The 23,197-nt window shown below is 56.1% G+C and overlaps 4 protein-coding genes across 6 annotated transcripts; 1 reads left to right on the forward strand and 3 right to left on the reverse strand.

The window, feature by feature from the left end:
- Positions 1-164: 164 nt before the first annotated feature.
- On the forward strand, positions 165-4,425 carry Edf1 (endothelial differentiation-related factor 1). Of its 2 annotated transcripts, NM_021519.2 has the most exons (5): positions 188-370; positions 2,492-2,543; positions 2,881-3,041; positions 3,310-3,403; positions 4,192-4,425. In NM_021519.2, exons 1-5 carry the CDS (start codon positions 293-295, stop codon positions 4,251-4,253), a joined length of 447 nt encoding a protein of 148 aa, NP_067494.1. In that variant the 5' UTR covers positions 188-292; the 3' UTR covers positions 4,254-4,425. The 2 variants fall into 2 exon arrangements, with proteins under 2 accessions (XP_030107780.1, NP_067494.1); XM_030251920.1 differs by lacking the exon at positions 3,310-3,403 and having other exon boundaries at positions 165-370; positions 4,192-4,423.
- Positions 4,426-5,455: 1,030 nt separating this feature from the next.
- Positions 5,456-13,657, reverse strand: Mamdc4 (MAM domain containing 4). The gene is made up of 29 exons (NM_001081199.1): positions 13,513-13,657; positions 12,498-12,620; positions 12,248-12,421; positions 12,035-12,160; positions 11,727-11,857; positions 11,570-11,654; positions 11,300-11,425; positions 10,971-11,108; positions 10,799-10,887; positions 10,526-10,699; positions 10,200-10,284; positions 9,927-10,115; positions 9,694-9,822; positions 9,468-9,599; positions 9,245-9,369; positions 9,053-9,164; positions 8,793-8,909; positions 8,587-8,721; positions 8,361-8,497; positions 8,052-8,271; positions 7,825-7,962; positions 7,621-7,739; positions 7,437-7,527; positions 7,166-7,312; positions 6,917-7,051; positions 6,693-6,820; positions 6,507-6,615; positions 5,873-6,048; positions 5,456-5,710 (listed from the first exon to the last, which is right to left on the reverse strand). Exons 1-29 carry the CDS (start codon positions 13,556-13,558, stop codon positions 5,648-5,650), a joined length of 3,699 nt encoding a protein of 1,232 aa, NP_001074668.2. The 5' UTR covers positions 13,559-13,657; the 3' UTR covers positions 5,456-5,647.
- Positions 13,658-15,770: 2,113 nt separating this feature from the next.
- On the reverse strand, positions 15,771-17,855 carry Phpt1 (phosphohistidine phosphatase 1). 2 transcript variants are annotated; one of them, XM_030252166.1, is made up of 4 exons: positions 17,811-17,855; positions 17,024-17,553; positions 16,529-16,653; positions 15,771-16,040 (listed from the first exon to the last, which is right to left on the reverse strand). In XM_030252166.1, exons 2-4 carry the CDS (start codon positions 17,178-17,180, stop codon positions 15,948-15,950), a joined length of 375 nt encoding a protein of 124 aa, XP_030108026.1. In that variant the 5' UTR covers positions 17,181-17,553; positions 17,811-17,855; the 3' UTR covers positions 15,771-15,947. The 2 variants fall into 2 exon arrangements, with proteins under 2 accessions (XP_030108026.1, NP_083569.1); NM_029293.2 differs by lacking the exon at positions 17,811-17,855 and having other exon boundaries at positions 15,772-16,040; positions 17,024-17,212.
- On the reverse strand, positions 17,757-22,440 carry Ajm1 (apical junction component 1). The gene has a single exon (NM_001005424.2). The coding sequence runs from the start codon at positions 22,236-22,238 to the stop codon at positions 19,314-19,316; it is 2,925 nt and encodes a 974-aa protein (NP_001005424.2). The 5' UTR covers positions 22,239-22,440; the 3' UTR covers positions 17,757-19,313.
- Positions 22,441-23,197: the final 757 nt, after the last annotated feature.

Below are 23,197 nucleotides of genomic sequence, written 5' to 3' on the forward strand. Positions count from 1 at the left end.
CTCCGCCCTGCGCAGCCACAGGGACACGGGACTGGAACCGTGGCGGCGATCAGGCGTCGCCCTCCACGCGCCGCCCGCGGGCAGCCCCCGCGGGTCCCTAGACTAGCCGGGTGCGGATTGGCCGCAGAGCTCGGGAAGTGCGGGCTCCTGGAACCACCGACCAATGGGAACCAGGGGCGGGACCGAGGCGCTGGCGCCGGAAGCGGGGAGGCGACGAAGGGACGTCGCGTCGCCGCGCCGGGTCTCGAGCAGCTGCCAGAGCCGCCGGACGGATCGCTGCCCCCGCCGCGCCATGGCCGAGAGTGACTGGGACACCGTGACGGTGCTGCGCAAGAAGGGCCCCACGGCCGCACAGGCCAAGTCTAAGCAGGTGCTCAGCCAGCGGGGGGCGGCGGGAAGCTGCCGGGCCGCACGGCGCTCTGCGGTCGCTGGGCCGAGCCGGGGAATCCGGCAGTGGGTGGGGACCCGAACGGATCTTTCGAGGGTGGAGACCTTGGGGGACAACAGGTACTCCTTGGAGATGGAGTACGGGAAAAGACTGGGGTAGAGGGCAGCTGACCTGCGCGAGGCTGGGGCAAAGGTCGGAGCAGGGGGATGGGAATGTGGCCTGGGCTCTGGACTGGGACAGGCCTGGGTGAGGACCTGGATGGAGATGAAAACAGGATTGAGAACAGGTGCAAGTGTGGGTCAGAGAACCTGGCTGGTCACTAAATGTGGGGTGGGCAACGTGGGCATTAGGCGCAGGAAACTTGGGAACCAGGGTAGGGGCAGTCCTGCTGAAGGTTTTGCCCTTACCTGGTATCAGCCTGTGCTGGCATCACTGGTGGCTTCCTGCCCATGATGCCCACCCAGGCGATGTCAGCCTATAAAGAGGGCTGTGTGAGACATTGGTCTGATGTCCTCTCCATAGGTGAACTCTGTGTCCCTGAGCCCTGGATGCTGTGGTTCCCTAAGTGGTACTGACCAGAGCTGGAGTTATTTGCCATAGTTGAAGCCAAGTCCACAGTCCTCTTTTCAGGAGAACTTGGAATCATCCTTAAGTGTGTAGAAAGTCTGAGCATATTACACAGAGACGCTCACATGCCACTCCTCTGAAGCAGGATGTTAATACTCAGTTACTGTGGCCCAGGCATCATCGTTAGTGGTCCTACTTCCCAGGGAGACTACTGAGACTACTGTGGGGTGTGTCATTTCTCATTAGGAACCGTACTGGCCGAAGAAGCCAGGGCAGCATTCCACACCTTTCTGCTTTATAGCAGAGTTTGGAAGAAAACTAGCTCTGTTTCCAATAAAGAACCTGGTCGCCTGTACTGTGTGTGCGCATGCACGTGCTCTGATATTGATTTCTGGGTCTAGTGTATCTAGCACTAAGAAGGCTTGAATCAGCCTTCTGAGGGCTAGGATCACAGTCCTGTGCCACCATACCCAGCTCACACCTGTCTTAGTGTAAAAGTGAGTTGGTTCTTTTAGCAGTAGTTCAATGCATGTTATCTAGATATGTGTGTACAGTGTACCCCTGTTTCTTTGGGGACACATTCTGAGGCTGCTCAGTAGATGCCTGAAACTGAGTTGTGCTGGATCCTGTATGTAGTGTGTGTTCTCCTACTCATATATACCCACCCATGAAGAAGTTTATAGATTAGGCACAGTAAGAAATAGTAATAAGGGTTGGAGAGTTGGCTCTGTGGTGAAGAATACTTGCTGTTCTTACAGACCCAAGGTCAGGTACCAGCATCAACATGGCAGTTCACACCTGCCAGTAACTCCAGGTCTGGTGGACCCCAACACCCGCTTCTGGCTCTATGGGCGCTGTATGCAGACAAATACTCATGTAAGCCAGTCATAAGTAATGGTTGAAAAGAACAGCTGTAACAGTACACTGTAATAGGAGTTGTGCCAGTGTGGTTTCCTGGGGTCCTATATGCACCCTTCTTTTAGGGATGGTGTGAAGTGATAGATTATCTCAATGATATTCTGAAGCCATGCGAATCACCAAGCCGTGATTATGTAGCATCAGGCTCCTCCATCATGATTTCTCGAACATGAAGTCTGTTTTGGTGCCTTGACAGTTATCTGGGATCCAAAAAGGTTGACAGATGGATGAGTAAGAGGCAGGTAGCATACACTGCTGAGACAGCACTGGACAGAGGACAGACACTGGACACTGTCTTAGGTGAGACAGTGGGTACAGTATGAAAGCGCATCACACTTTTCAGAAAATACACAAATTTTAAAATTATGAATTGTTTATTACCTGGAAATTCCCAGGTATGTGTCTGAACTAAAGATGACCATGTGTTTACCAAAAACATGGGAAGTAAAACCAGAGCCAGGCAGGGGACACTCTTATGGTGAGTTTGGTTGGCTTTACCTAGCATTGGGTGGCAGGCTTGTAGATTTAGCACCACATGATCTGTAAACAGCTGCTTAAATTGTGCTCCGTGCTCCCCCAAAGCTCATTTTGATTGAAAACTACTTTTTGGTTTTCTAGGCCATCTTAGCGGCTCAGCGACGAGGAGAAGATGTGGAGACATCCAAGAAATGTAGGTACTCAAGTTTCTACTTGCAAAGCAAGGGTGTGCTGGGAATTGCTAGTCTGATGATATGGTCTGGTGCCCTGGGGTGGTACCCTGAGGACCTGTCAGGAGCAGAGACTGGACAGCCAGGAAATATTCTTGACTTGTCGGCACAGCTCTGTGTGGCGTGAAGTCAGTGGGGACTGTTAACTTTCTTCCTACCACTCTGGGAAGATTCAGATTCAGGGCTCTGAGGTCTGGGAAGCCCACCGGACCTGGCCTGTCAGTCTGGTTTTTATTTGAAATCTTTCCCGTGTGCTGATTGCAAGCCGTCATTGCTCTGTTCTGCTCACATTGCCTCCAGGGGCTGCTGGCCAGAACAAGCAGCATTCCATTACTAAAAACACAGCCAAGCTCGACCGGGAGACCGAGGAGCTGCATCACGACAGGGTGACCCTGGAGGTGGGCAAAGTGATCCAGCGGGGCCGGCAGAGCAAAGGCCTGACCCAGAAGGACCTGGCCACGGTGAGGCTCTGGCAGCTGTGGTGCGGGCACAGGTGACAGGTGACTAGACAGGATAGGGAAGGTGGGCTCACTGCATGGTAGCTTTGGGACCTTACCCTAGCACTCCCCAAATCCTCTGGGAAAGCCAGGTCAGAGAAGCTCTCTCTTGCACAAGACCTGTCTGTATGGGGCTACCAAAGACCTCAAAGGTGGTTGCCTGTGGCACCTCCCCTGGCTTCTGCAGCACATCTCATTGAGTTAGCTTGGCTAAGGTGCATCTTTTCTTCAGAAAATCAATGAGAAGCCGCAAGTCATCGCAGACTATGAAAGTGGACGGGCCATTCCGAATAACCAGGTTTTGGGCAAAATTGAGAGAGCCATCGGTGAGTGTCTTCCCTAGCAGGTTTGGGCAAAGCATTGCCCTTCTGTAAGGGGTGGTGAGGGCTGAGATGGCAGGCCCTCGTCCTCTTGAGGCCATACCACCAGAGTCCCTCCTAAGGGTTTGATTGTTGGTGGGACTCCAGAACCCTAAGCAAATGGTGTCTTGGGGTCTTCTGAAGCTAGCGTCCAGCCAGAGCACACTGCTCTCAGGATCCCTAGGGGGGGCTTGTGCTTACTTCTGCGTGCCCCTCCGTGGAGGTCTGATGCAGTGGTCCAGATCTTCTGGGGCAAGATTACAAGATGTTTGTCTTCTCATCTTTTTAGGTTTATTATTATTATTATTGTTGTTGTTGTTATATACTTAATTACTTTTTGGCTGTCCTGGAACTCAACTATGTAGACGGACTGGTCTCGAGCTCATGGAGATCTGCCTGCCTCTGTCTCCTATGTGCTGGGATTAAAGGCGTGCGCCACCACGTCTGGCTTAGATTTTATTTTTTATATAGAGACTCACTGTAGCTCAGGCTGGCTGCAGACTCACATCAGCCTGCCTACCTCAGTCTCCTGAGCTCTGGGATTGCTGCTGTGAGCCACCATGCTCAGCCTGGCCCTCAGCCCTTTCTGAGATGCTTGACCCACACTCTGAGGTCAGATGTGAAAGCAGCCTTGTGTGTGTGTGTGGAGGCCCTGTGAGGAGTGGACAGTGGTGATGGAAGGCTCAAGCCGAGCAGGGAGGTTGGGTGGGTGCAGGAAGTGGCAGAGTGGTCAGCATCTCGCTGGCTCGTTTCAGGCCTCAAGCTCCGGGGGAAGGACATCGGGAAGCCTATCGAGAAGGGGCCGAAGGCGAAATGAACACAAAGCCTCGAAGCCAGTGGTTCCGGCTGAGCTCTCCTGGCTGGTCCCCCAGGACCACCAGCACTGCCGTGGGTCTCCTCACATGGTCAAACGGAACACGGGGGGTTAGGCCTGTGTGCCCCCTCAACCCATAACTGCTGTCAAACAAAGCAAACCTTGTAAAGTGATAGCCTCCTGGATTTTTCCTCCCTGCCTTCTGACGCTCAGCAGGGGTGTGAACCTGCACCTTCTGTCCGATGGACAGATGGCTGCAGAGGGAAGTTCAGGCCTGGGAGGAGTGGATGTCCTCGGCCTTTGCCTCCTGTCCATCTAAGGGCCTGTGCTCTGCTGGAGAGAAGCAGTACGTAGCATTCTGAAGTCTTCTCTCCTCACCGTTGACCACAGTTGTGGAGGGTGGAGATGAGTGTCTCCCTTCATGATACGTACCCCAGAGGGACCTCGGGAGTTTGAAAGTTCTTTCCCTGTCCGCTCAGAGAAGTGGGCATCAGTCAACCTTTGCCTGAAGATGCAGGGTGGCGCCTGGCCACGCCCCACCGCCTCCTCCCATGCAGCTGAGTTTTGGATAGGCAGGAGCCTAGCTTGAAACACATAGTATCTTTGGTGAGGACAGGTTTCCTTTGTGTAGGAAGGGATCGTCTGGATGTCCACTCTCCCTGAGGACAGCCCTCGGGGGCCCCCAGTCCTCAGTGAAGCCACATCTGAGGCATCATGTGGAGGGAGCCATTTGTGGTTCAGATGTGTCACCCTCACGTCATTAGGCCCCTGACTGGGTGTGACAGTACCAGATCTGTTCATAAAGCTTTAGTCCAAAGGCTGAAGTGCAGTTTGCCTTCTGGTGCCCTGCTTCGAAGGGGAATGGCCACACCCAGTGACCTCAGTTTCACCATCTGCAGCCCTAGGGTTGTTTATCTGGGCTGGTAACGTTTCTCCTTACCAGATCAGTTTCATGGTACCATATCCAGTTGCTTTTATACTTCCAAGACCCCCATTTGTGGGGTAGCTTTATCCTCACTGGGTACAGAACCGCCTGGTAAGTTAATGCCACGCACTCCAGTCGAGTCAGCTTGACAGGCCTGAAGCCTTAAAGCCAGCCACTATTCCTTGCTGGCATGGGTGGTGGGTTCTTAGGGTCCTATAGGCCAGCTACAATATACCCTGCCAGGTACATAATACATGTATGGAGTGCAGCCTGAATATCTGGGTTGCCCTCACTGTGTAGAGCATTTATTCTTGGTACAAGGACCCCTCTACCCTTCTCCATCACACCAGAGGGCAAAGACACCAGATAGAGAAAGAGCTGGCGAAGGTAAATATGACTCAGTCCCTACATCCAGGCCCACATGTAGACAGTCAGGTGCTTGTGAGGTTTAGATGCTGCAAGAGATGCCATGTCAGGCCAGGTCTGGAGGGCTCTGTGGGTTGCTGGTGATTGATTCTGGGAGGGTAACATGATCCTAGGAAGAAGGAAGGAATATTGGACAGCTGCTGTTGAAAGGCAGTGTGGTTCTGACAGGATGGGACATGGTGTCTCTTCCCGCGTCCTGGCCCACTACTGCTTTCCCCTCATTAAACATGGAGGCAGGATCTCCCATGTGCCCACATTTGGTGGTTCCTACCGCATTGAAGAGGATATTGGCAAAGCCAGAGGCTGCTGCATCTGTACTCCTCTGGCCGGGGCAGTGCTGCTTCTGCAGCCAATGCCAGCCCCCAAGGCCCATGAGCACCAGGAACATGAAAAAGAGGAGGGCTCCTCCAACGGCAACTGGCACAGACACGGGTGCTGCCACTTCACCTGAGGACAAAGAGGGCCATCTGAACCTCCACATAGTTCCCAGTTCTTTTGTCAGGTTCTGTTCCCAGGATTACTGTCAAGGAGTGAGCCTGGGGCTGCCTGATCCCTCCAGTGCTTGCTGGCGCCAGGATTCTTGTTGATCTGTATGCACAATTCGGCAGACCTGTTCCACCTCTTCCTCTGGACATACATGATGGTAGCCAGTGACTGCCACACCCACTGGGGTTTCTGGTGTAACCTGGCAGTTCCTTCGAGATAGTTCTTACCCAGGAGGAGACAGTAAAAGCTGATATAGCCCCTGTGTTCAGCCCGTGAGGCATAGTGGGGAGAGCACAGAACTCAGTCTTGGTTCCGCTGGTCTCCCGAGCAGGGCACAGCGTACTTCCAGCTATCTGGGCCGCCAGCCTAAGCCTGGCAGGGTCAGGGCAAGTCTGGCCATCCTGGAGTCCAGTGCTTACCCTGGCTAGGTGAAGGCTGCTTGCACTGTTGTCCAGCCAGGTACTGCACATCATCAATGGCAATGGGCCCCAGAGCTGGCTGGCCACCCAGAGTGGCTTCAAAAACAATCTGACAGAGAAGGGAAAATCTGAGTATCTGGAGGTACAGACGAGACGGAAGGGAAGACAGCTCACCTGGGACCTCACCTGGAACTCCTCAGAGTTGGACAGTTCAATCTGGACTTGTAGCCACTGGTCCCGCAAGTGCCCACCCTGGTACCACACAGCTAGCTGGCCTCGGGCACTGCTCAGGAGCACTCTCAACTCACCCTTGTCTGAGAGTAAGGACCAAGGCAGGTCAGGCTCCTGGAAGATGCCTTTGTGCCTAACCTGAGCCCCTGTTCCCCTATACCCAGGGCCCAGCCACTCACAGAAATGCTCAGGAAAGCCCATGTAGTACCAGAAGCGGAGGCATGAGACTGTTGTTGCTGGCAGTGGCTCACTGCGCAGCCAGGCTGCCTGGCCCCCAGGACCTAGCACGCTGGTTTCAAAGAAAGCAAAATGGCCTGGAAATGAGAAGGGGAGATGCATCTGTATCTCGAGCTTGAGGGAAGTTGAGTGAGCACTGCCCGGTTTTGTGAGATGGTACCAGCCCATGCCCTGCTCCAGCCAATGCACACCTGCTTCTGTGCCCAGGGTATGGTCCACTGAAGGCTGGGGGTAGCGGGATGGGGTGGCTCCACTACTCCAGTCCCAGCTGTACCCGCCCAGGCTGGGCCAGGGCAGGTGGCTCCACCCACACAGGCCAGTTTCAAAGTCACAGGAACCTGCAAGGAACTGGCAGGTGAGCATAGCTGCCCCAGTGAGTAGCACTACTCCCAGGCAGGGCTAGGTGGAAGTCAGAGTTTTGGTATAGATATAGTGCTACTCAGGCCATAGCAAGCAACTCACCTGGCTGAGGACAGGGCCCATCTTGGAGGGAAATGTCATCTAGAGCCATGTAGGAATATTCTACACCAGCAGCCACAGCCTCAAACACCACCTATAGGATACAGAGCCACACAGATCCTGCAGGCAGGTCCTGGCAACCCTTGGGAAATAAGGTGGCTCTCCTCTTTTCTGCTCAGGTACTCACCTTCCAGGCTTGCTCAGCCTGCACATTGACGCTGCCCAGGCGCCAGGCAGATCTACCATGGGCACTGATGCTGAGCTCTTGACGCCTTGTGCTCTCTTCCACGTGGACCCTCAAGGTGCCTAAACACCAAGAACCAGCTAGATTCACTGCCCTGGTAGCTCCCAGTCCTGGACAGGGGTCCTTCCCTTTCCTATAGCTTCTCACCTGGATTGGGGACGCTCATGTGGTACCAGAAGGTCAGACAGGCAGGCTGGGACAGGGGCTGGTGTTCCTCTGAAGTCAGAGCGGCCACATGACCCTTGGGCAGTACATTTGGGCTGGTGTCCACCACCATGTAGTGCCCTTGGGGAAGAGAGACCAGCATCAGCTTGCCTTGCCCTGGTTAGCCCTTTCAACAACCTACCCCCACCCCCGTTTGCAATACAAAGTACCTTGGGCTGTCCCTGTGGTATGGTCTATCCAAGGACCCCAAGAAGCAAGGCCTGAGGCATTACTCTGGTGCGTCCACAGACCCCAGCCCCCTGGGGAGAAGCCACAGTCAGAGTCTTCAAAGGAACAGCTCTTGGGGGCCCAGCAGGGGCCAGGCCGCACAGCTATGTCATCCAGGGCCATTGTGCCATGGTACCCATTCCGGAGGCCTTCAAACAGCAACTGAGGGTGGAGAGTGGTAATTGGCAGGGGGGGTAGTGGTGGTGGTGGGGCGACCCTACACTGTTACCAAGTGCTAAGCTTGCCCTCACCTGGTACTTGGTGCTGGCCTCTGGCTGGTGATGAAGAGTGACCCAAGCCTGGTGCCAGCGGTTGCCATGGGTGCCCGACCGGGACCACAGTAGTATGTCTTCCTCCCGCTCCCTCCTCATGGCCAGGCACAGTGTCCCTGCAAAGAAGTGAAGTTTAGACGGGACCAGCCCCAACTCCTGCTGCCTCGGGAAATCGAACAGAGGCTCTGACAGCTGAGGCGCTCACCAATCTGGGGCCCATACAGGCGGTACCAGAAGCTGAGACATTCCTTGGGGACAACTGGCACCTGAGGTCTTGTGAGCAACAGGGCACCTTGGCCTCGAGCAGGTGGGTCCGTGGGATCCAAGAACATGAAAAAGCCTTCAGGGAAGGAAAACTGAGCTACAGAAAGACTCAGGTTGACCCCTCCCAGGCCGGAGAGACTCCCCTACCTTGGCCAGTTGTGTGGTCAAGCTGAGAGCCGTGGCTTTTTATACGGTGCCAGTGGGCATCTGTGAGGTGGCCTGTATGCCAGCTGCAGGAGTCCCGTTCAAAGTTACAGGAGAGCTCTGGGGGGGGGGGGGGTAGGGGGTTGAGGGGGGTGAGGTCAGCACTGCTGTCTGCCCCCTTCCCAGCTGTCCTAAGACAGGATTAGAGGTGGGCTAGGTAGTAAGTAGCTCCTGGGTAGGGATGGGAGATGGGCCAGAGAAACCTTGGTCACTTTCAGTGGTCACCATGGGGTTGCAGTCTCTCAGAGTCACATTGTCCACCCCAGCCCCCTGCTGGCCAGGGCCATCCAAGTCCACCAGACTGACAAACTCCAGCTTTAGGCAGATAGGGGAGAACGACTGTCAGTTAGGGGCTAGCTCAGTACAGATTTCCCATCTTGCACTGCCAGCCTCACCTGGAACGGCCGGCGCCGTGCCCCGAGAATAATCTTCTCCTCTGTCCAGCTCCCGCTGCCGCCGCCTGGGGCTTGCCACAGCAGCTCCCGGAAGCCATTCTCCACCACAACCAGTGCCAAGAAGCCTGATGAAGGGAATTAGTATGGATGGGGGTGGGTCATCCTAAGAACCTGTCTGCCATGCAGGAGGCTTCTGGGGACTGGGACCAGGGACGTGTAATACCTTGGGGGTGACTTTGAAAATAGTAAGCCATGTGGAGTTCACAGTGAGGGCCAGAGGGGCCCAGAGCAGGTGTGAGAGCCCGGGCCTCAGATCTTAGCTGCCCCCAGGCCTTCTGCAGAGATAGGAAGTGCCCTGTGGGAAGAGCAGGGTACCCCATCACTGCTCAGGTGCCTGTAATTTACAAACGCTCTGAGGAGGGGCTCCTGTGGGGACGTGCGGGCCTCACCAGGAGCATCCCGATTGGCATCCCCGGCAGGCTTGCTCTTCTCCTGGGCTTCAACCCATTGCCACTGCAGCTTCCCTACACTGATGTCCTCCCAGCCCCCAGCAGAGGCGGACTCAAAGTCTGTGGTGCCTGTAACAACAGTAGCCTGCTCTGAAAGCCCAGCAGTGTCGCGTTCTCTGGCCAGCTTGGGCTCCCTAAACGTGTGGAGCCATGCAGGCTCTGACTGGCCTCACCACACTTGTGTTCATCCTCGCCCTCTGCACAGTGCTTCTGGAAATCACACAGCTGCTCAGGGGGCACACACAGGTCACCACAGGAGAGATGTCCTGGCTCACAGGTCTGCTGGGGCAGCTTGATGGATGTCTGGGGATAGAGGGCTAATGGCACAGGTCCAGAAAGTGATGACTGCAGGGTGGACATAGCTACAACAGAATTGAAGTCAGGTCAGAGTGGGTGATGGCCTTGCTTCTCCTGGGCAAGCCAGGGCAGGGCCTTGGGCAGCTCACCTGGAACAAGCATGCAGTGGCTAGACATGATAAGGTCGTCTAGGCCCACGACGCCTCCTGGACCCGTCTCCCCAGCTAGAAGGATCTGAGGACAGGGAGGGCTCAGCAAGGACCAAGGACTATTCTGTCCTGTCTTCTCTCTGGTACCCTCCCCATCTGTTTACTGCTATACTTCATAAATTTCCCAACACTCTGAGCCTCTCCCACTGAGCAGTCTTCAGGAGTGACTAAAGAATCCTTGCTGTTCTCCTGTGTGTGCTCTAGGCCAGACTCCCTGGACCCTGGATCCCACCCCCAGATCTCAGTCACTGCCTGACTAGCCTCACCCGAAATGGATGGGCACTTTGAATGTCAACCCGGTCTCTGACCCAGGCTGTCCCCAGTTCTCCATGGCGGCTTCGAAGTAGAACAGGGACCTGGGGGGTGTTGAGCCCCTGTGCCTGCAGGAACAGCTGGAAGTGGCTGGCCTCAGACCCGTGCAGGTAGTAATAGAAGGTGAACTGGAACAGAAGAAATCTCAGGTTGTGAGGGGTCTCTGGCATCTAGAGAGTCAGAAAAGGCAACTCAGTGTATCTCATTTTCTGACACATCCAGCTCACCGAGCAGTTGTTGGAGACTGAGCCTTGGAACTCAGGGCTGTAGAGGACAGCAGTGGTGCCAGGCTTGGCCACAGAGATGAGGAAGAAGCCTATGAGAGGCCAAATATGGGCCAGGGTCATTGCAAGAAGTTGGGTGGAAAAGGCCATGGCCAGGGCCCCTTGGAGACCTCACCGTATGCACTGTTGCGGCTGTGATCTCGGTGGGGCCAGGCAGGGCTCACCATGCTGCCAGCACTGTGGTTCCGGGTCCAGCCCTCTAACTGGTTCCACGGTCCCAGGCCTGTCTCAAAGTCAGTGGCCATGTGGTGGCCTAAGGAGTCAGAGTTGGGGGGGGGGGCTCTCAGGGCCACTGAGCAGGGCTTTCTGCAGTCAGATGGCCCTGTTTCCAGGGAAACAGTGGCTGCCCCACCCAGATTGAAGGACTCAGAGGTCAAGGTCTAGTCTCCCATGTTCATTCTGTAATCCCTCACCCTGCCCGGCCCTAGATGGCCCCAGCCTCACTGCAGATGAGTGGGTCTTCATCAGATCTGTCTCCACAGTTGTCTTCACCATCACAGAGCTGGTGGGGCTCCACACAAGCCTTGTTCTGGCAGTGGTGATGCCCCAGGGGGCACCTGGCCTGAGGGACTGGGGTGGGAAATAGTTGACACACTCTCATTCTCTTTGGCCCCAGGATTCGGGGGGTGGGGTAAGGTGGGGGGAGGTGTTGTGTTCAGGAAGGTGGGCAAAAGGGGGTCTCCCAGGTTTGGACAGGATCGTGTGCAGCCTTACTGGGTAGCCCACAGTCCCGGAACTCCACATCATCCAAGGCCACAGCGCCCCTGTGTGTGGCATTTCGGGTGGCAGAAAATGTCACCTGGAGAGAGGAACAGTCCTTAGGACCAAAACCCTCCCCACAGTGTCCAGCCTGGCAGACCACCCTGCTTACTTTGAAGTCACCCTGGATGCGGCCAGTGTTCACTGCCAGCTCCTGCCAGCCAGGGCCCCAGGGTCCTGAGGTCTGCCATAGAGTCAGTGTCTCCACACCATGGGTCAGGTCCAGCCGCAGCTCAGCGACATCTGTAGTATTTTGAGTGGTCCTGAGGCATCTTCAGCCCCTGGTGTCTCCCTCCAGTCTACCAGCTATACCTTGGCCCTCATTTTGGAGCATCCTCCTGTTTCTCTAGCTACCTTTTCTTCACCCAGCCTTTTCCCAGAGCTACTCAGCTTTGGGTCTCAGGGATCCAGAGCATGTACCTCTAGAGGCAATGTGGTACCAGAGCCTCAGTTCACAGGTAGGGGCTGCCTCACGCATGACAGGAGAACGCAGAGTCGCAGTAGATGGCTCCTTCCCACTGTGGGTTCCCACAGCCATATACCAGCCTGGTCCAGGTTGAGAGGTTAGGAGACCAGACAAGAAACCAAGTTAGTAGGGAGGGGATGAGTGGACGTGGATTCCCTAGGCCTTACCCAAGTCAGTGCCATGTGTATGGTCAGAATGAGGCCCAGGACCATGCAGCACTGCCCCTGCCCGGTCTCGAAGCCATCGATAGCCTGAGGTGCTGATGTCCTGCCAGCCACAGGAGTCCTGCTCAAAGTTGCAGGTGAAGGAGGTGCTTGGGATAGTTGAGGCTCCATGGAAACCTATGAGAGTGGGTTAGGGGTCATGGGTCTGCCTTTTATACTACCACTCCCTGACACGCCCACCGGCCCAGCTCACCACACTGAGTTTCGTCTGAACAGTCTCCACAGTCACACACAAAGTTGCATACAGCTTTGATGGGGCTTCTGCAGTGGTTGGGGAGCCAGGTCTTGCCTAGCGACTGTGCAGCTGGCAGGGTAACTGTGGGGCCAGGTAAGCAGAGGGCAAGGTGATTACCTATTTGTGTACATATATGTGTAGTGCAACAGGCGTTAAGGTCAGAGGACAGCTGAGGTGGGAATCTTTTATTTCCTTCCACCATGTGGAACCTAGGGACTGAATAAATGCCATCACGCTTTGCAACAAATGCCTTTACCTTTTGAGCCATCTTGCCAGCCCTGATTGGCTATTTTGAACAGTATGAATTCTACATCCAGAGAAACCTCAGACCTGAACAGGCCAGGATACTTGTCAACTGACTTTGGAGTTCAGCCCTATAAGGTTATATAGAGAGGAACCTGACATATACCAAGAACCGCCACAGGGGATCTACACTGAAAGTCAACAGAATGCCTTCCCACCTCCCTAGCCCCTGCATGCCAGGGACAGGAAAAAGGGTCGTAAGAAGGAGCCACATGACCAGGAACTAGAAGGTAACCAGTAGGGTCGTCCCCACCCCCCACCCCCCAAGCAGACACATAGAGCCAGGCACATGCCTTTAATCTCAGCACTTGGGAGGTAGAGGCAGGCAGTTCTCTAAGTTTGAGTCCAGCCTGGTCTACAGAGCTAGTTCCGGGACATCGAGGACTACACAGAGAAATCCTACCTTGGAAAATCAGAAAAGAAAAAGAAAAGGGGAAAAAAAGAAAAAAGGACGACACACTGATGGATAGATGACCAAGGGACTTGTACAAGTTCTACAATGGGAGCAGCAGGCAACGGCTCAGAGAGCCAGGGAGATGGTCACTTATGATATCCTGTGGCCTCTCCTCTAGGACAGGGAGATAAGATTTAGGTGGGCAATCTGCAGCCCTGTTGGCTTGTCCTGCATGTCCCCATCACACCAACTAGCATCAGGCAACGGTTTACTCACCCATAAACAGGACCCAGGTTGAAAGAAGGTGGCTAGGCAGGCACATGGCCAGGCTAGAGGAGGTCCCAGTTCAAGTGAGGCTGTGCAGTCTAGAGGAGACTTCTCAGTTATCAGTCCACCGTGGCCTCACAGGCTGACTTAGCTCTCACTGGGAAGGGCTCAGCTCCTTTATACTTGCAGCCCCTTGGCTGGGTCCCCATCCGATGATGACAGGCCAAGCATCTAGCTGTAAAAGTATTCCTAGAGGGGGCCTCTACTTGGCTCTTTCTGACCAAAGGTCGGCTCTTGGACATCCTGTGTGTCTACCCAGCCCTGCCTTACCCTTCCCACTGAAAGTTTCTATTGGAGCTTGGAAAGGCAGGGGACCCCACTCGCAAGGCTCTAAGATTCTCTTGGGGCCTACAGCCTACCCTGGTGCAGGTCAAGGACATCTGGGCAGTCTGCTCAGTGGCTACACATGGCCATCCAGCACATGGTCCAGAGCTTCCTCTGCTCTGTGCTTAGGGGGACCAGATCAGGACAAACCCAGTACCAGCAGCCTGCCGCTGTGGACCAGTACAAGTCCCATGTTGGGGTGTGGTGTCTTCTCTTTCACAGCACCTATAACTCAAGCTGTGCCACTCTGCCAACTGTTCTGATTGTGTGTGTGTGTGTGTGTGTGTGTGTGTGTGTGTGTGTGTGTGTACTGACACAGGGTCTCACTTAGACCAGGCTGGCCTGAACTTGCTACGTAGCTGGGAATAATTTCCTTCTGCTTCCACCTCCCAAGTGCTGGGATCATAGGTGCACTAGTTTATATGGTACTCTAGGTTGAACATGGGGATTTCCTGTTCCTGGTCAAGCTCTAACAGCCGAGCTCCATCTTTAGTCTCCTATTCATCTTTAAAAACTGCCCTGAGTGGCCAAGTGTGTGGTGCATACCTTTTATCCCAGCACTCAGGAGGCAGAGGCAGGGCAATTTCTGTGAGTCTGAGGCCAGCCTGGTTTATAAAGAGAGTTCAGGGACACAGAGAAACCCTGTCTCAAAGCAAAACAAAACAAAACAAAAAAAACGAACAAGGGGCTGGAGAGATGCCTCAGCAGTTAACAGCACTGACTGCTCTTCCAGAGGTCCTGAGTTCAAATCTCAGCAACCACATGGTGACTCACAGCTGTCTGTAATGGGATCTGATGTCTGTAGACAGCTACAGTGTACTCATATGCATTAAATAAACAAATCTTCAGAGAAACCCTGTCTCCAAAAAAAAAAAAAAAAAAAAAAGGAGGAATCTTTTAAAAAAATGAAGCAAAACAAAAACTGTTCTGAGATATCATGTGCTGTGTGGTTGGTGATTGGAAAAAGTCTTGATGAGCCCACAAACTCATTCTCCCATGAAAAGGCCCACAGCTGAGGCAAGAGGAATGTCAGAGTTATGAAGATCTTGTCACATGGAACTAGAATCTGCCTATGACTGACTGACTGAGACCTTGGGGCTTGTCTCGCCTTAGGTCAGCCCCCTAGCCTATACAGGGTATCTCAGCTGCCCCCTAGCCTATACAGGGTATCTCAGCTGCCCCCTAGCCTATACAGGGTATCTCAGCTGCCTCCTAGCCTATACAGGGTATCTCTCTCAGTAGTGTCTGTGTGCCGTCTACAGAGCTGACGAAGGCTGGCTCAAGTCTGGTGAGGGAGGCCCCAGCCCTGGCTCTCCCTAGGACTCACTATAATGGCACAAGGTGTGTGAGACTTTTTAGAGCAGGGGTTAAGCTGGTGCCTACCCACTGTCCTGTATGGTGAAGTGGGGTTAGTGCAGAGAATTAGAGTGTAAATGGTCCTGGGACTAAGATCCATCTAAGTTAAAGTCCCAAGTGAAGGAGACACAAGCATGACTGTTCCTGCGATCACTCAGGGATATCAGGCTTGGCCTGAGAACAGATGAAAAATGTAGCCTGCCAGCTGGCGGGACAATGGCTGCCAGGACCCTTTCCTGGTGGGACTCCTGGATGAACTACAGGAAGGGGGCACTTGTGGGCACCCCAGGCCTTAGGTGGCCAGGAACTGACTTCTTGTGCAAGGCCTGTGGGGCCCCCTCCCAGATGTCCTTGGGGATAGCAGCTTCATGGAGGAACAATCAAGCCATAAATGGCTGCAATGCAGGGGCCCCCTTATCTGCACCTAGGGGGCTGAGTGTGCACCAGTAGTTCCCAGGGCCCCTGAAGCTGAGCAGGTCTGTCCGGTGCAATCCAAAGGTAAAGAAGGCAAGACACAAGTCAGGGACTAGTAGGCATATCAATGCTTTTAATTCCTATGGACCAGATTGGTCTGGCCTCTAAGGCCTGGCAGGTGCTATGCTGCCTAAGGTACAAAAGGAAAGCACAGGGCCAGCCCCTCAAAACAGAACACAGCAAGAGCAGAGACCTGACTTAGTCCGGGGGGTGGGGGGTGGGGCAGAGCTTCAGTAGCCATCGTCAGCCCAGGTGACCTCATAGTCAGGATACTTGGCTTTGATCTTCTCAGTTGAAACAGAGTGCTGGGCACGACCGTAACCCTAGAGAAAGGATGACCGCCAGTTTGCTAGTTTTTTGCTTTGGGAGCCCACCCAGAAGCCGCAGCAATAGCAGCCCTGGGGAAAGTTAGCAGATCCTACCATCCTAATCATACTGGGATCATGATGAGGACTGAAGAGCTCTTCAGGTGATGCCTGAGGGTCTAAGGTGGACTTTATGAAAAAGGATCAACATAGAACTGTGAATTTGACCCCAGTACTGGTGGCTCCAAGGGCCCCTAGAGAGTCAGGACACAGACCCATCAGGATCTGGAGCAAGTCGGGGATGTAGCCCAAGGTGTCATTTGGAAAACGTGGGGAAAGGAAAACCCATTCAGCCCTTAAGTAAGGGTTCTGTAGCTCCAACTTTCAGAGTCCCAAAGGTGGCCTGAATGGTGGTGTGAGGGGTGGGGTGGGGTGGGGTGGGGGTGGGGTCAGGCTCACAAAGGTGAGCTTTGCAGTCTGGCTGAGACCTGGGGACTGGAGCTCACCATAGAGTAGCCATACACGTGTATCTTCCTGTCCTGGCTCTGATGGGAGATGCGCCCGCCGCCTAGGCACTCACAGTCATAGCCATTCCTTTGCAGCTCGCCTGACACTTTGTCATAGATGTCCGCTGGGGTGGGGAGAGTGGCCTCAGGATATGCCCTAGCCGCCCTTGTTGGCCCCACACTGAACTCTAGGGCTGGATATGGGGTCAGAAGCTCCAGCTCTTGGTGGTCTTTTTCCCAGAGAAGATGAGCCCTTCCCCCGCTGGCAAAAAGATGAACGGGAGGAAGAAGACACTTTCGAAGTGAGAGACGGGATTAAGAAGATCCCAGTCATGGCACTCCTTTCTGCCCAAATCCCGACGTTTCTAGGTCAGCCTAGCTATGTGTTAGTACAAGTCATGATATATTAGCAGTCACTACTCCGCTACCAGCAACTGTAAGGCCCCGCCCCTAACCTTCGTCCCGCCTCCAAGGGCACAGAGGCCCCGCCCTCACCGTGGTACTCAGCCCATTTGTAGCCACGCACGATTTCCTTGCACTCCTTCGCCGGATCCCCAGAAGGCTCTGCTAAGTGGACTCGAATCAGCACATACTTGAAGACGCCATCCGAATCAATGTCTACATCAGGAATCTGACCGAGGTCCGCCGCCATGTTCCCCGAAGCGCTCGATCTCTGGGCCCCACAGCCCCTTACCAAACCCGACCCAGGCCTATGCGTAGGGAGGCGGGCCCTTTGGCAGCCACGGCCAATCCCGTGAGGGAATGCTTACCTAGCCCAGAGCCTCAGCCAGTTGTACCTCCAATCTGAGGCACGGACTGGCCAATTGCAACCCAGTTCTTTGCAGCTTTGGGATCGGGCTCATGAGTCCCAGTTAAAGGAGCCGAGGCATAGGTTAACCCGTGGTGCTGTAAATCAACCCGCTGCAGGGCAGCAAAAGGATGCAAGGACGCACTCCGGTTCCACTCCTGGGTCCTAAGGCTTCAATCCGTAAACCATAAATCCGAAGTCCTCTCTTCCCCAACACCTGTAAACCGGAGGATCTCTCTCCGGTCTCTCCAAATTCAAGTACTCCCCTGCATACTCCACTTCACACCCTCGGGCCTCCCCTTCCACAATACTCCGGTTGCGGGTTGTTAAGCTCCTACTCCCGGAAGCTTTGACGCAATGCTCCCCCCCCCCCCCCCCCCCCCGGCCACGACGACGACCACCACCACCACCACTACCGAGTTATTAGCAGCAGCTACATTCAAGTTCTATTTTACTTGGTTCGAAAGCACTTGCCCTTCTCGTCAGAGGCGTTCTTGCCAGTCTGCCGCAGGAGGGACTGTGGAGCCCCTGGGGAGGGCGGCAGGCGGCGGGGCAGCAAGTGTTGCAAGAGCGGCATCCGGGCATGTGCTAAGACAGGGGCCAAGGAGAGAGAGCTGGAGTGTCCCGGGGACATCCAGTCGAGGGTAGCTGGCGCGTGTGCACACCCTCGTGCATAGGTGTGTGTCCCAGGTTCTTGCAATTGAACTTTCAGAGCTCCTAAGGGCTTGGGGCTTCTTCTTCTCCCAAGATTCTTGGAGAATCTGGTCGCAAGCCCTCTCTGGGTCACACCCTCCACAAAGTCCTGGGCTCAGATCCAGGTACGGGGTCAGGCAAGGGGCTTAGGGAAGCCTAGACCTCTCCACAACACGTCAGGCTTTGGCTTCTCTCTCAGCTTGGAGTGCAGCCAGGGCACTTTTGCACACAGGATTGGATTCGGGGCAGGCCTCGGCACCGACTCCTTAACCGTACCCACACTTGGTGGCTCACTACTAAGCACCTTTCCTAGTCCAGTTCCTAATTAGGGACAGCCCTGTTCCTTACTCATTCCCAAGTCATTCCGTGGTAGGAGCTGCTCTCAGTAGGGTTGTCTGCTAATTCGTCAGCACACGCTTCCCACCTCTCCATCTTCTCTGGAAGGCAGATTTTTAAGGCCATCTTGTTGGGTAGGTGTTGGGAGCTCAAATCCTTACCCAGATCTTAACTCTGGTTGGGTCGCCGCCCACACTGCTTCCCCTGCTCAGGCTTCCATCTGGCAGGGTGGATTGTACCTTGGCCTTAACCTGAAAATTCCCCAGTATTCCAACTTGTCTACAAGTGCCCAGACTAAGGTGAGAGTATTGAAGGACAGGCGGCACTGGTACGTGTACAGTGCTGGCTACGCCCATTGCCTCAACCTCATAGGGGTGCACAGGGAGTAGCCCTCTGAGCCTGATACACCCCAGACAGGAGGGTTAGGGGAAGTGCTCGAAGTAAGGACATCGGGCTTTGGTTAACATGGATTTCTGGACTAGAAGGGTTGGAGAGCTATAGCAAGCACCCACAACATACACCAACTGAGTTTGTCCCCATGGGATGAGTGTAGCAGGCAGAGCCCAGAGGTCCTCAGTCCCACCCCACCTCCCAGTGGGGAGCACCGAGGGCGAGGACCGGGCCCTTGGGGAGCCCCCTCTCCTTGACTGGCTTGGGGAGAGCCCAGGATGTGGAATTTGGATGGCCCGGTTACGAACAGAGAAGAAAAGAAGCAGCTGGTTGGAAACGGGACAGGGGTGGGGGTGGGGGCTCCCAGGCAAAATTAGAGGTGTGGAGTGGGTGGAGCTCAGGGCAGAGAATTTGTATAAGACTAAAGGAGGCCCAGGGGATTTGGAAGGCGCTGAACCAACTGGTCCAGACTCTGGGGGCCTTCGTGATGGATCAGGCAGGGCCTGAGTAGAGTAGGCAGGGCTCGGGGTCGGGGCCTGGGCCTAATAGTTCCATGGTTCACATGATGTCGTCCAGCAGGTTGGCGCTGGCTACCCAATCTAGTGCACGCGGCTCCGATGCAGCCATGATCATGCACATGAAGGGGCGGCCAGTGCGCCGATCCGTGGGATAGATGGTTGTGGGCGTGAAGCGCCGGTTAGCTTCCACAAACTCACAGAGCTGCTCATAGACCCGTGGGAATTCGTGGCGGAGGAAGACGCCGCGCATTCGAAGCTCACGTTGGATATGGATGAAGGCTACTTCACGTGCGCGCCGGCCGGCCTCACCTTCTTCGTCCAGGCCCGCAGTACCTGGGGGTGGCGTCAGGATCAAGGTTTCCATATCTGGCTCTCCGCCACGCGCAGGAGGAGGACGCGTCGGGCTGCCAGCGGCCAGAGCCACCTTGGCGAACTTGCGCACCGTGGGCCCAGGAGTGCGCGGCGCGGGCCGGGCAGCGGCTCCGGGGGGTGCAGCGCTGGGGCCCACAGCCACGGACACGCTAAGCAGGAAGCACTCTGCCGGCTCATAGAGCCTTCCTGCTGCCGCCAGCTCTCGTGCATAGCTACCCAGGGGCGCCGCATGTGTAGCCAGCTCACGCAGCGACAGGTAGGTGGGCGATAACAGCAACCCTTCGAGGCCAAAGCGTAGGAAGTTGTCGGCAGAGCCTGGGCTCGGGAAGCCCAAGAACAGCACGCCACGGCCTCGCGACAGGAATCCGACGCGCGCTATGCGAGAGAAGGCGCGATGCACTGGGCTGCTGTCGCGGCAGAACTGCAGCACGTGGCGGCACACGCTGCCCACGCGGCCGTACACGCAACGCGCCTTGTGCGCGTCCCAGTCCTCTCGGCGGCACAGACGCGAGCAGTAGTAGGTATAGCAGCTGTGGCACGACTTGAAGTAGAGGCAGGCGTTGAACATGGTCTCTGTCCGCCGGCAGCGCGCGTTGGAGCAGGTCATCAAGTCATCCTCGTCTGCGCTGGGCTCGGGGGAGGCGTCCGCTGCCTCCCCCGAGCCGGTGGGCTCTTCAGTGCTGCCAGCCGAGGCCGGGGGCGAGCGCGATGGCGCCAGCAGGGTGGCCCCTCCAGGGCCTGCAGCCCGTGAGTCCAGCAGGCGGCGTAGTTGGCGGCCTAAACCTTCGGCGGCAGGCTCCGGGGCCTGGGCTGGCGACCGTGAGTCGATGACCAGGTCAGTGATGAGCTCGTCCAGCTGCTCGAGGCTGCGCTGGCGGCTTGAAGCAGGACCCTCAGGGACCGTGGATACGGGCTGCCGTGGTCGGCCTCCAGGCAATTCCCAGCCCTTGGCAGTCGGGCGATCCACTGAGCGCAGGTCGTTGTCTGTGATGGTAATCTCTGGCGTGACGTACCAGTTGCGGCCCAGGCTCTCTCCCGCGCGGCCCTTCTCTGTCAGCGACGTCTCGGACAGCGACAGTGCTGCATAGCGTCTGGGTGAGGTGGACAAATTCACTACGACTGGTGGACGCCGACCTTCAGGGGATGAACCCCTCGTATCCCGAACCTCGCGTCCCAGGAGGTTCTCATAGCTGCGGCCGCGTCCTAGAGGATCTTCACGACGAGGACCAGGAGCTAGGATGTTGTCCCAGGATCGAGAGTAGTGGCGGCTATCGGTGGCCAGCCGGGGTGGGCTTGTGCCGGTGCCGCCGTGCCACGAGGCCAACAGTGGTCCAGGGGCGGGAGGCGGCATTACCTGAAGGGTGCGGTAAGGCCTCGGACCCCAGTCAGCCCAGGGTGGGCTGCTGCGCGGGTGCGGGTAAGTCCGAGCCAGTACATCGCGTTCTCGGTACCTCCCAAAGTCCTCGGTGTAGAAAGTGCGGGCTCCAGGGTGCGCCCGGGGCTCTTCTGGGACATACCGGGGAACGAAAGGCATACCGTAGGCTCGAGTTGTCTCCCCGTAGTAGGAGCGGGAGGGGGGCTCCTGGATCGGGAAGGTGCGTACTTCGCCAGCATAGTAGCTGCCCCCACGCCTTGGACTGGGTCTAGGGGGTTCTTCGGACAAGTAGGGCCTGGAACAGTAGCCATCAAAGGGAAGGCCGGGGCTTGTGGTAAAGCTGCCTGCGTAGCCCTCTGGCTCCTCGGTGTAGAAGAATTGGGTGGGACCTGGAGGCGTTGTGAAGGGTTGACTGCGGTGCTCCAAGTAGTCCCGGGGCCCAGGCAGTGGCCCGTCACAGTACAGAGTTCTGGGGTCAGTACAGTACAAGTCACTGGGGGTAGGAGTGCGTGACAGGGCCACGTGGCGAGGGCCGGGAACTGTGAGGCCATGGAACTGTGGAGCTGTGCGAGCCCAGGACGTCGTCTCTCTAGGTGCGCAAGATCGCGAGCTTCGGGCGGCGTGCTGCAGCACTGCCTCGTCCGGCTTGATGTCCAAACGGCAGCGGACATGGGGGACAGGTCCAGAGGGTGGTTCCGGTGGTGCGCAGCGGCCTGGGGTGGCGCATAGAGGCGCGATGCGTCCGGGGCCTCCCCGCTGTGGCTGGAGCTTGATGGGGTGCAGCTCATTAGCGAGAGCTCTCAGCGCAGGATACGAGGGCTCCCGGCGCGGCGACCCCTCCACCCGCACTGCACGCTGGGCTTCCCGACCTCTGCGTTGCAGTACGGGCGGCGAAGCTGGAGCAGTCGCCAGGCCTTGGGACGCACGGGGCGCGCTCTTGGAACGGGTGCGGCGCCGAGGCTCGCTGTCTCTGGGTCGGGCGCGCGGTGGCGCAGGTTCAGGAGGTGGCGGCTCTGGGTGTGTCTCCATGGTGGGCTCGTCCAGTGCCTCTAAGAAGTCAAAACTACGGCAGTGGCGCTTGTTGAAAGGCGTGGGCGCAGCAGGCCGGGCCACGGATCGCTCACATGGCTGGCGTTTGGACGTGAGCCCTGGGTCCACCACCTTGATGTCCTGGTACACGGTCGACACCAGCAAGTCCGGCGGGTCCGTGCGGGTCATCTTAAAAGACGTCCCCAGGCTGGCAGCTCCAGTCACACGGCCTTTCGGGGATTTTGCCCTGGGAGGAGATACCGGTCAGGGCAGCCTCCTCTGCACCCCAAGCCCTTTACCCCACCCCACCCCACGTGCTGGTCCGGCTTACCTGGGGCATAGGGGATGGTGCAGCCTTGGCTGCAGGTCATGGTCAAGGCTTCTGGTGCTGCCTCCATGCCTATGTTAGATGTACCTGCAGGAGAAAGCTCACAGTCCATGCGACCTGTGGGGTAGATGGGCCAGGAGAATTTAGGCTACTGTGGACCTTCTTTGTAGAGGGAACTCCTGAGTTAAACCTGCCAGGCATTCTCTCCCCCTACTAGGGTCGGTTGGGCAGGCTTAGGTAGATCAAAGCGGGACGTGATCTCAGCACTACTGCCCTCTGGTGCCTACAGTTGGAACGATGCACTTTTAGATTTCCTTACAGGTAGACCCTCTGATAATGCAGAGTCCCAGGTGAGTCAATGAATGGTTCCTGCCTGCCGACTAGGCTGGGCAGAGAACTCTTCTCCTAGCACTCAAGTCCTTTTTAACTAAGCGTAAGTCCCCTCAACTCGATGAGGTCCTAGGCAGAGGAATGATCCCAGAGTTTTCTTGGGTCTCAAATCCCTCTTCCTTTTGCATAAATCTTGGACCCCAGTTGCTTGAATGAAACCCACCAAGCTTGCTGGAACAGAGAAGGCTACAGCAAGACTCTCCTGCTTTGCAGAATTGCACATGGACCCTTCCCCCACCCCCAGTGTGTGCTAAAGCCAGGTTTAGGCTACAGAACCACGTGGGGCCATGTGAGCCACGAGTTCATGGTGTCCTTCCTCTAAGCTGAAAACTACCACTAGTGTACCAAGCCAGGAGGCTGCTAGCTAGGAGGAGGCAGAGGAGAGGGCGGGAAAGCCCCTCCCCAGGACAGAGTCCTTCCCACTCTGGCT

The sequence above is a fragment of the Mus musculus genome, chromosome 2, assembly GCF_000001635.26.
Source record: "Mus musculus strain C57BL/6J chromosome 2, GRCm38.p6 C57BL/6J".
Lineage (NCBI taxonomy): Eukaryota > Metazoa > Chordata > Mammalia > Rodentia > Muridae > Mus > Mus musculus.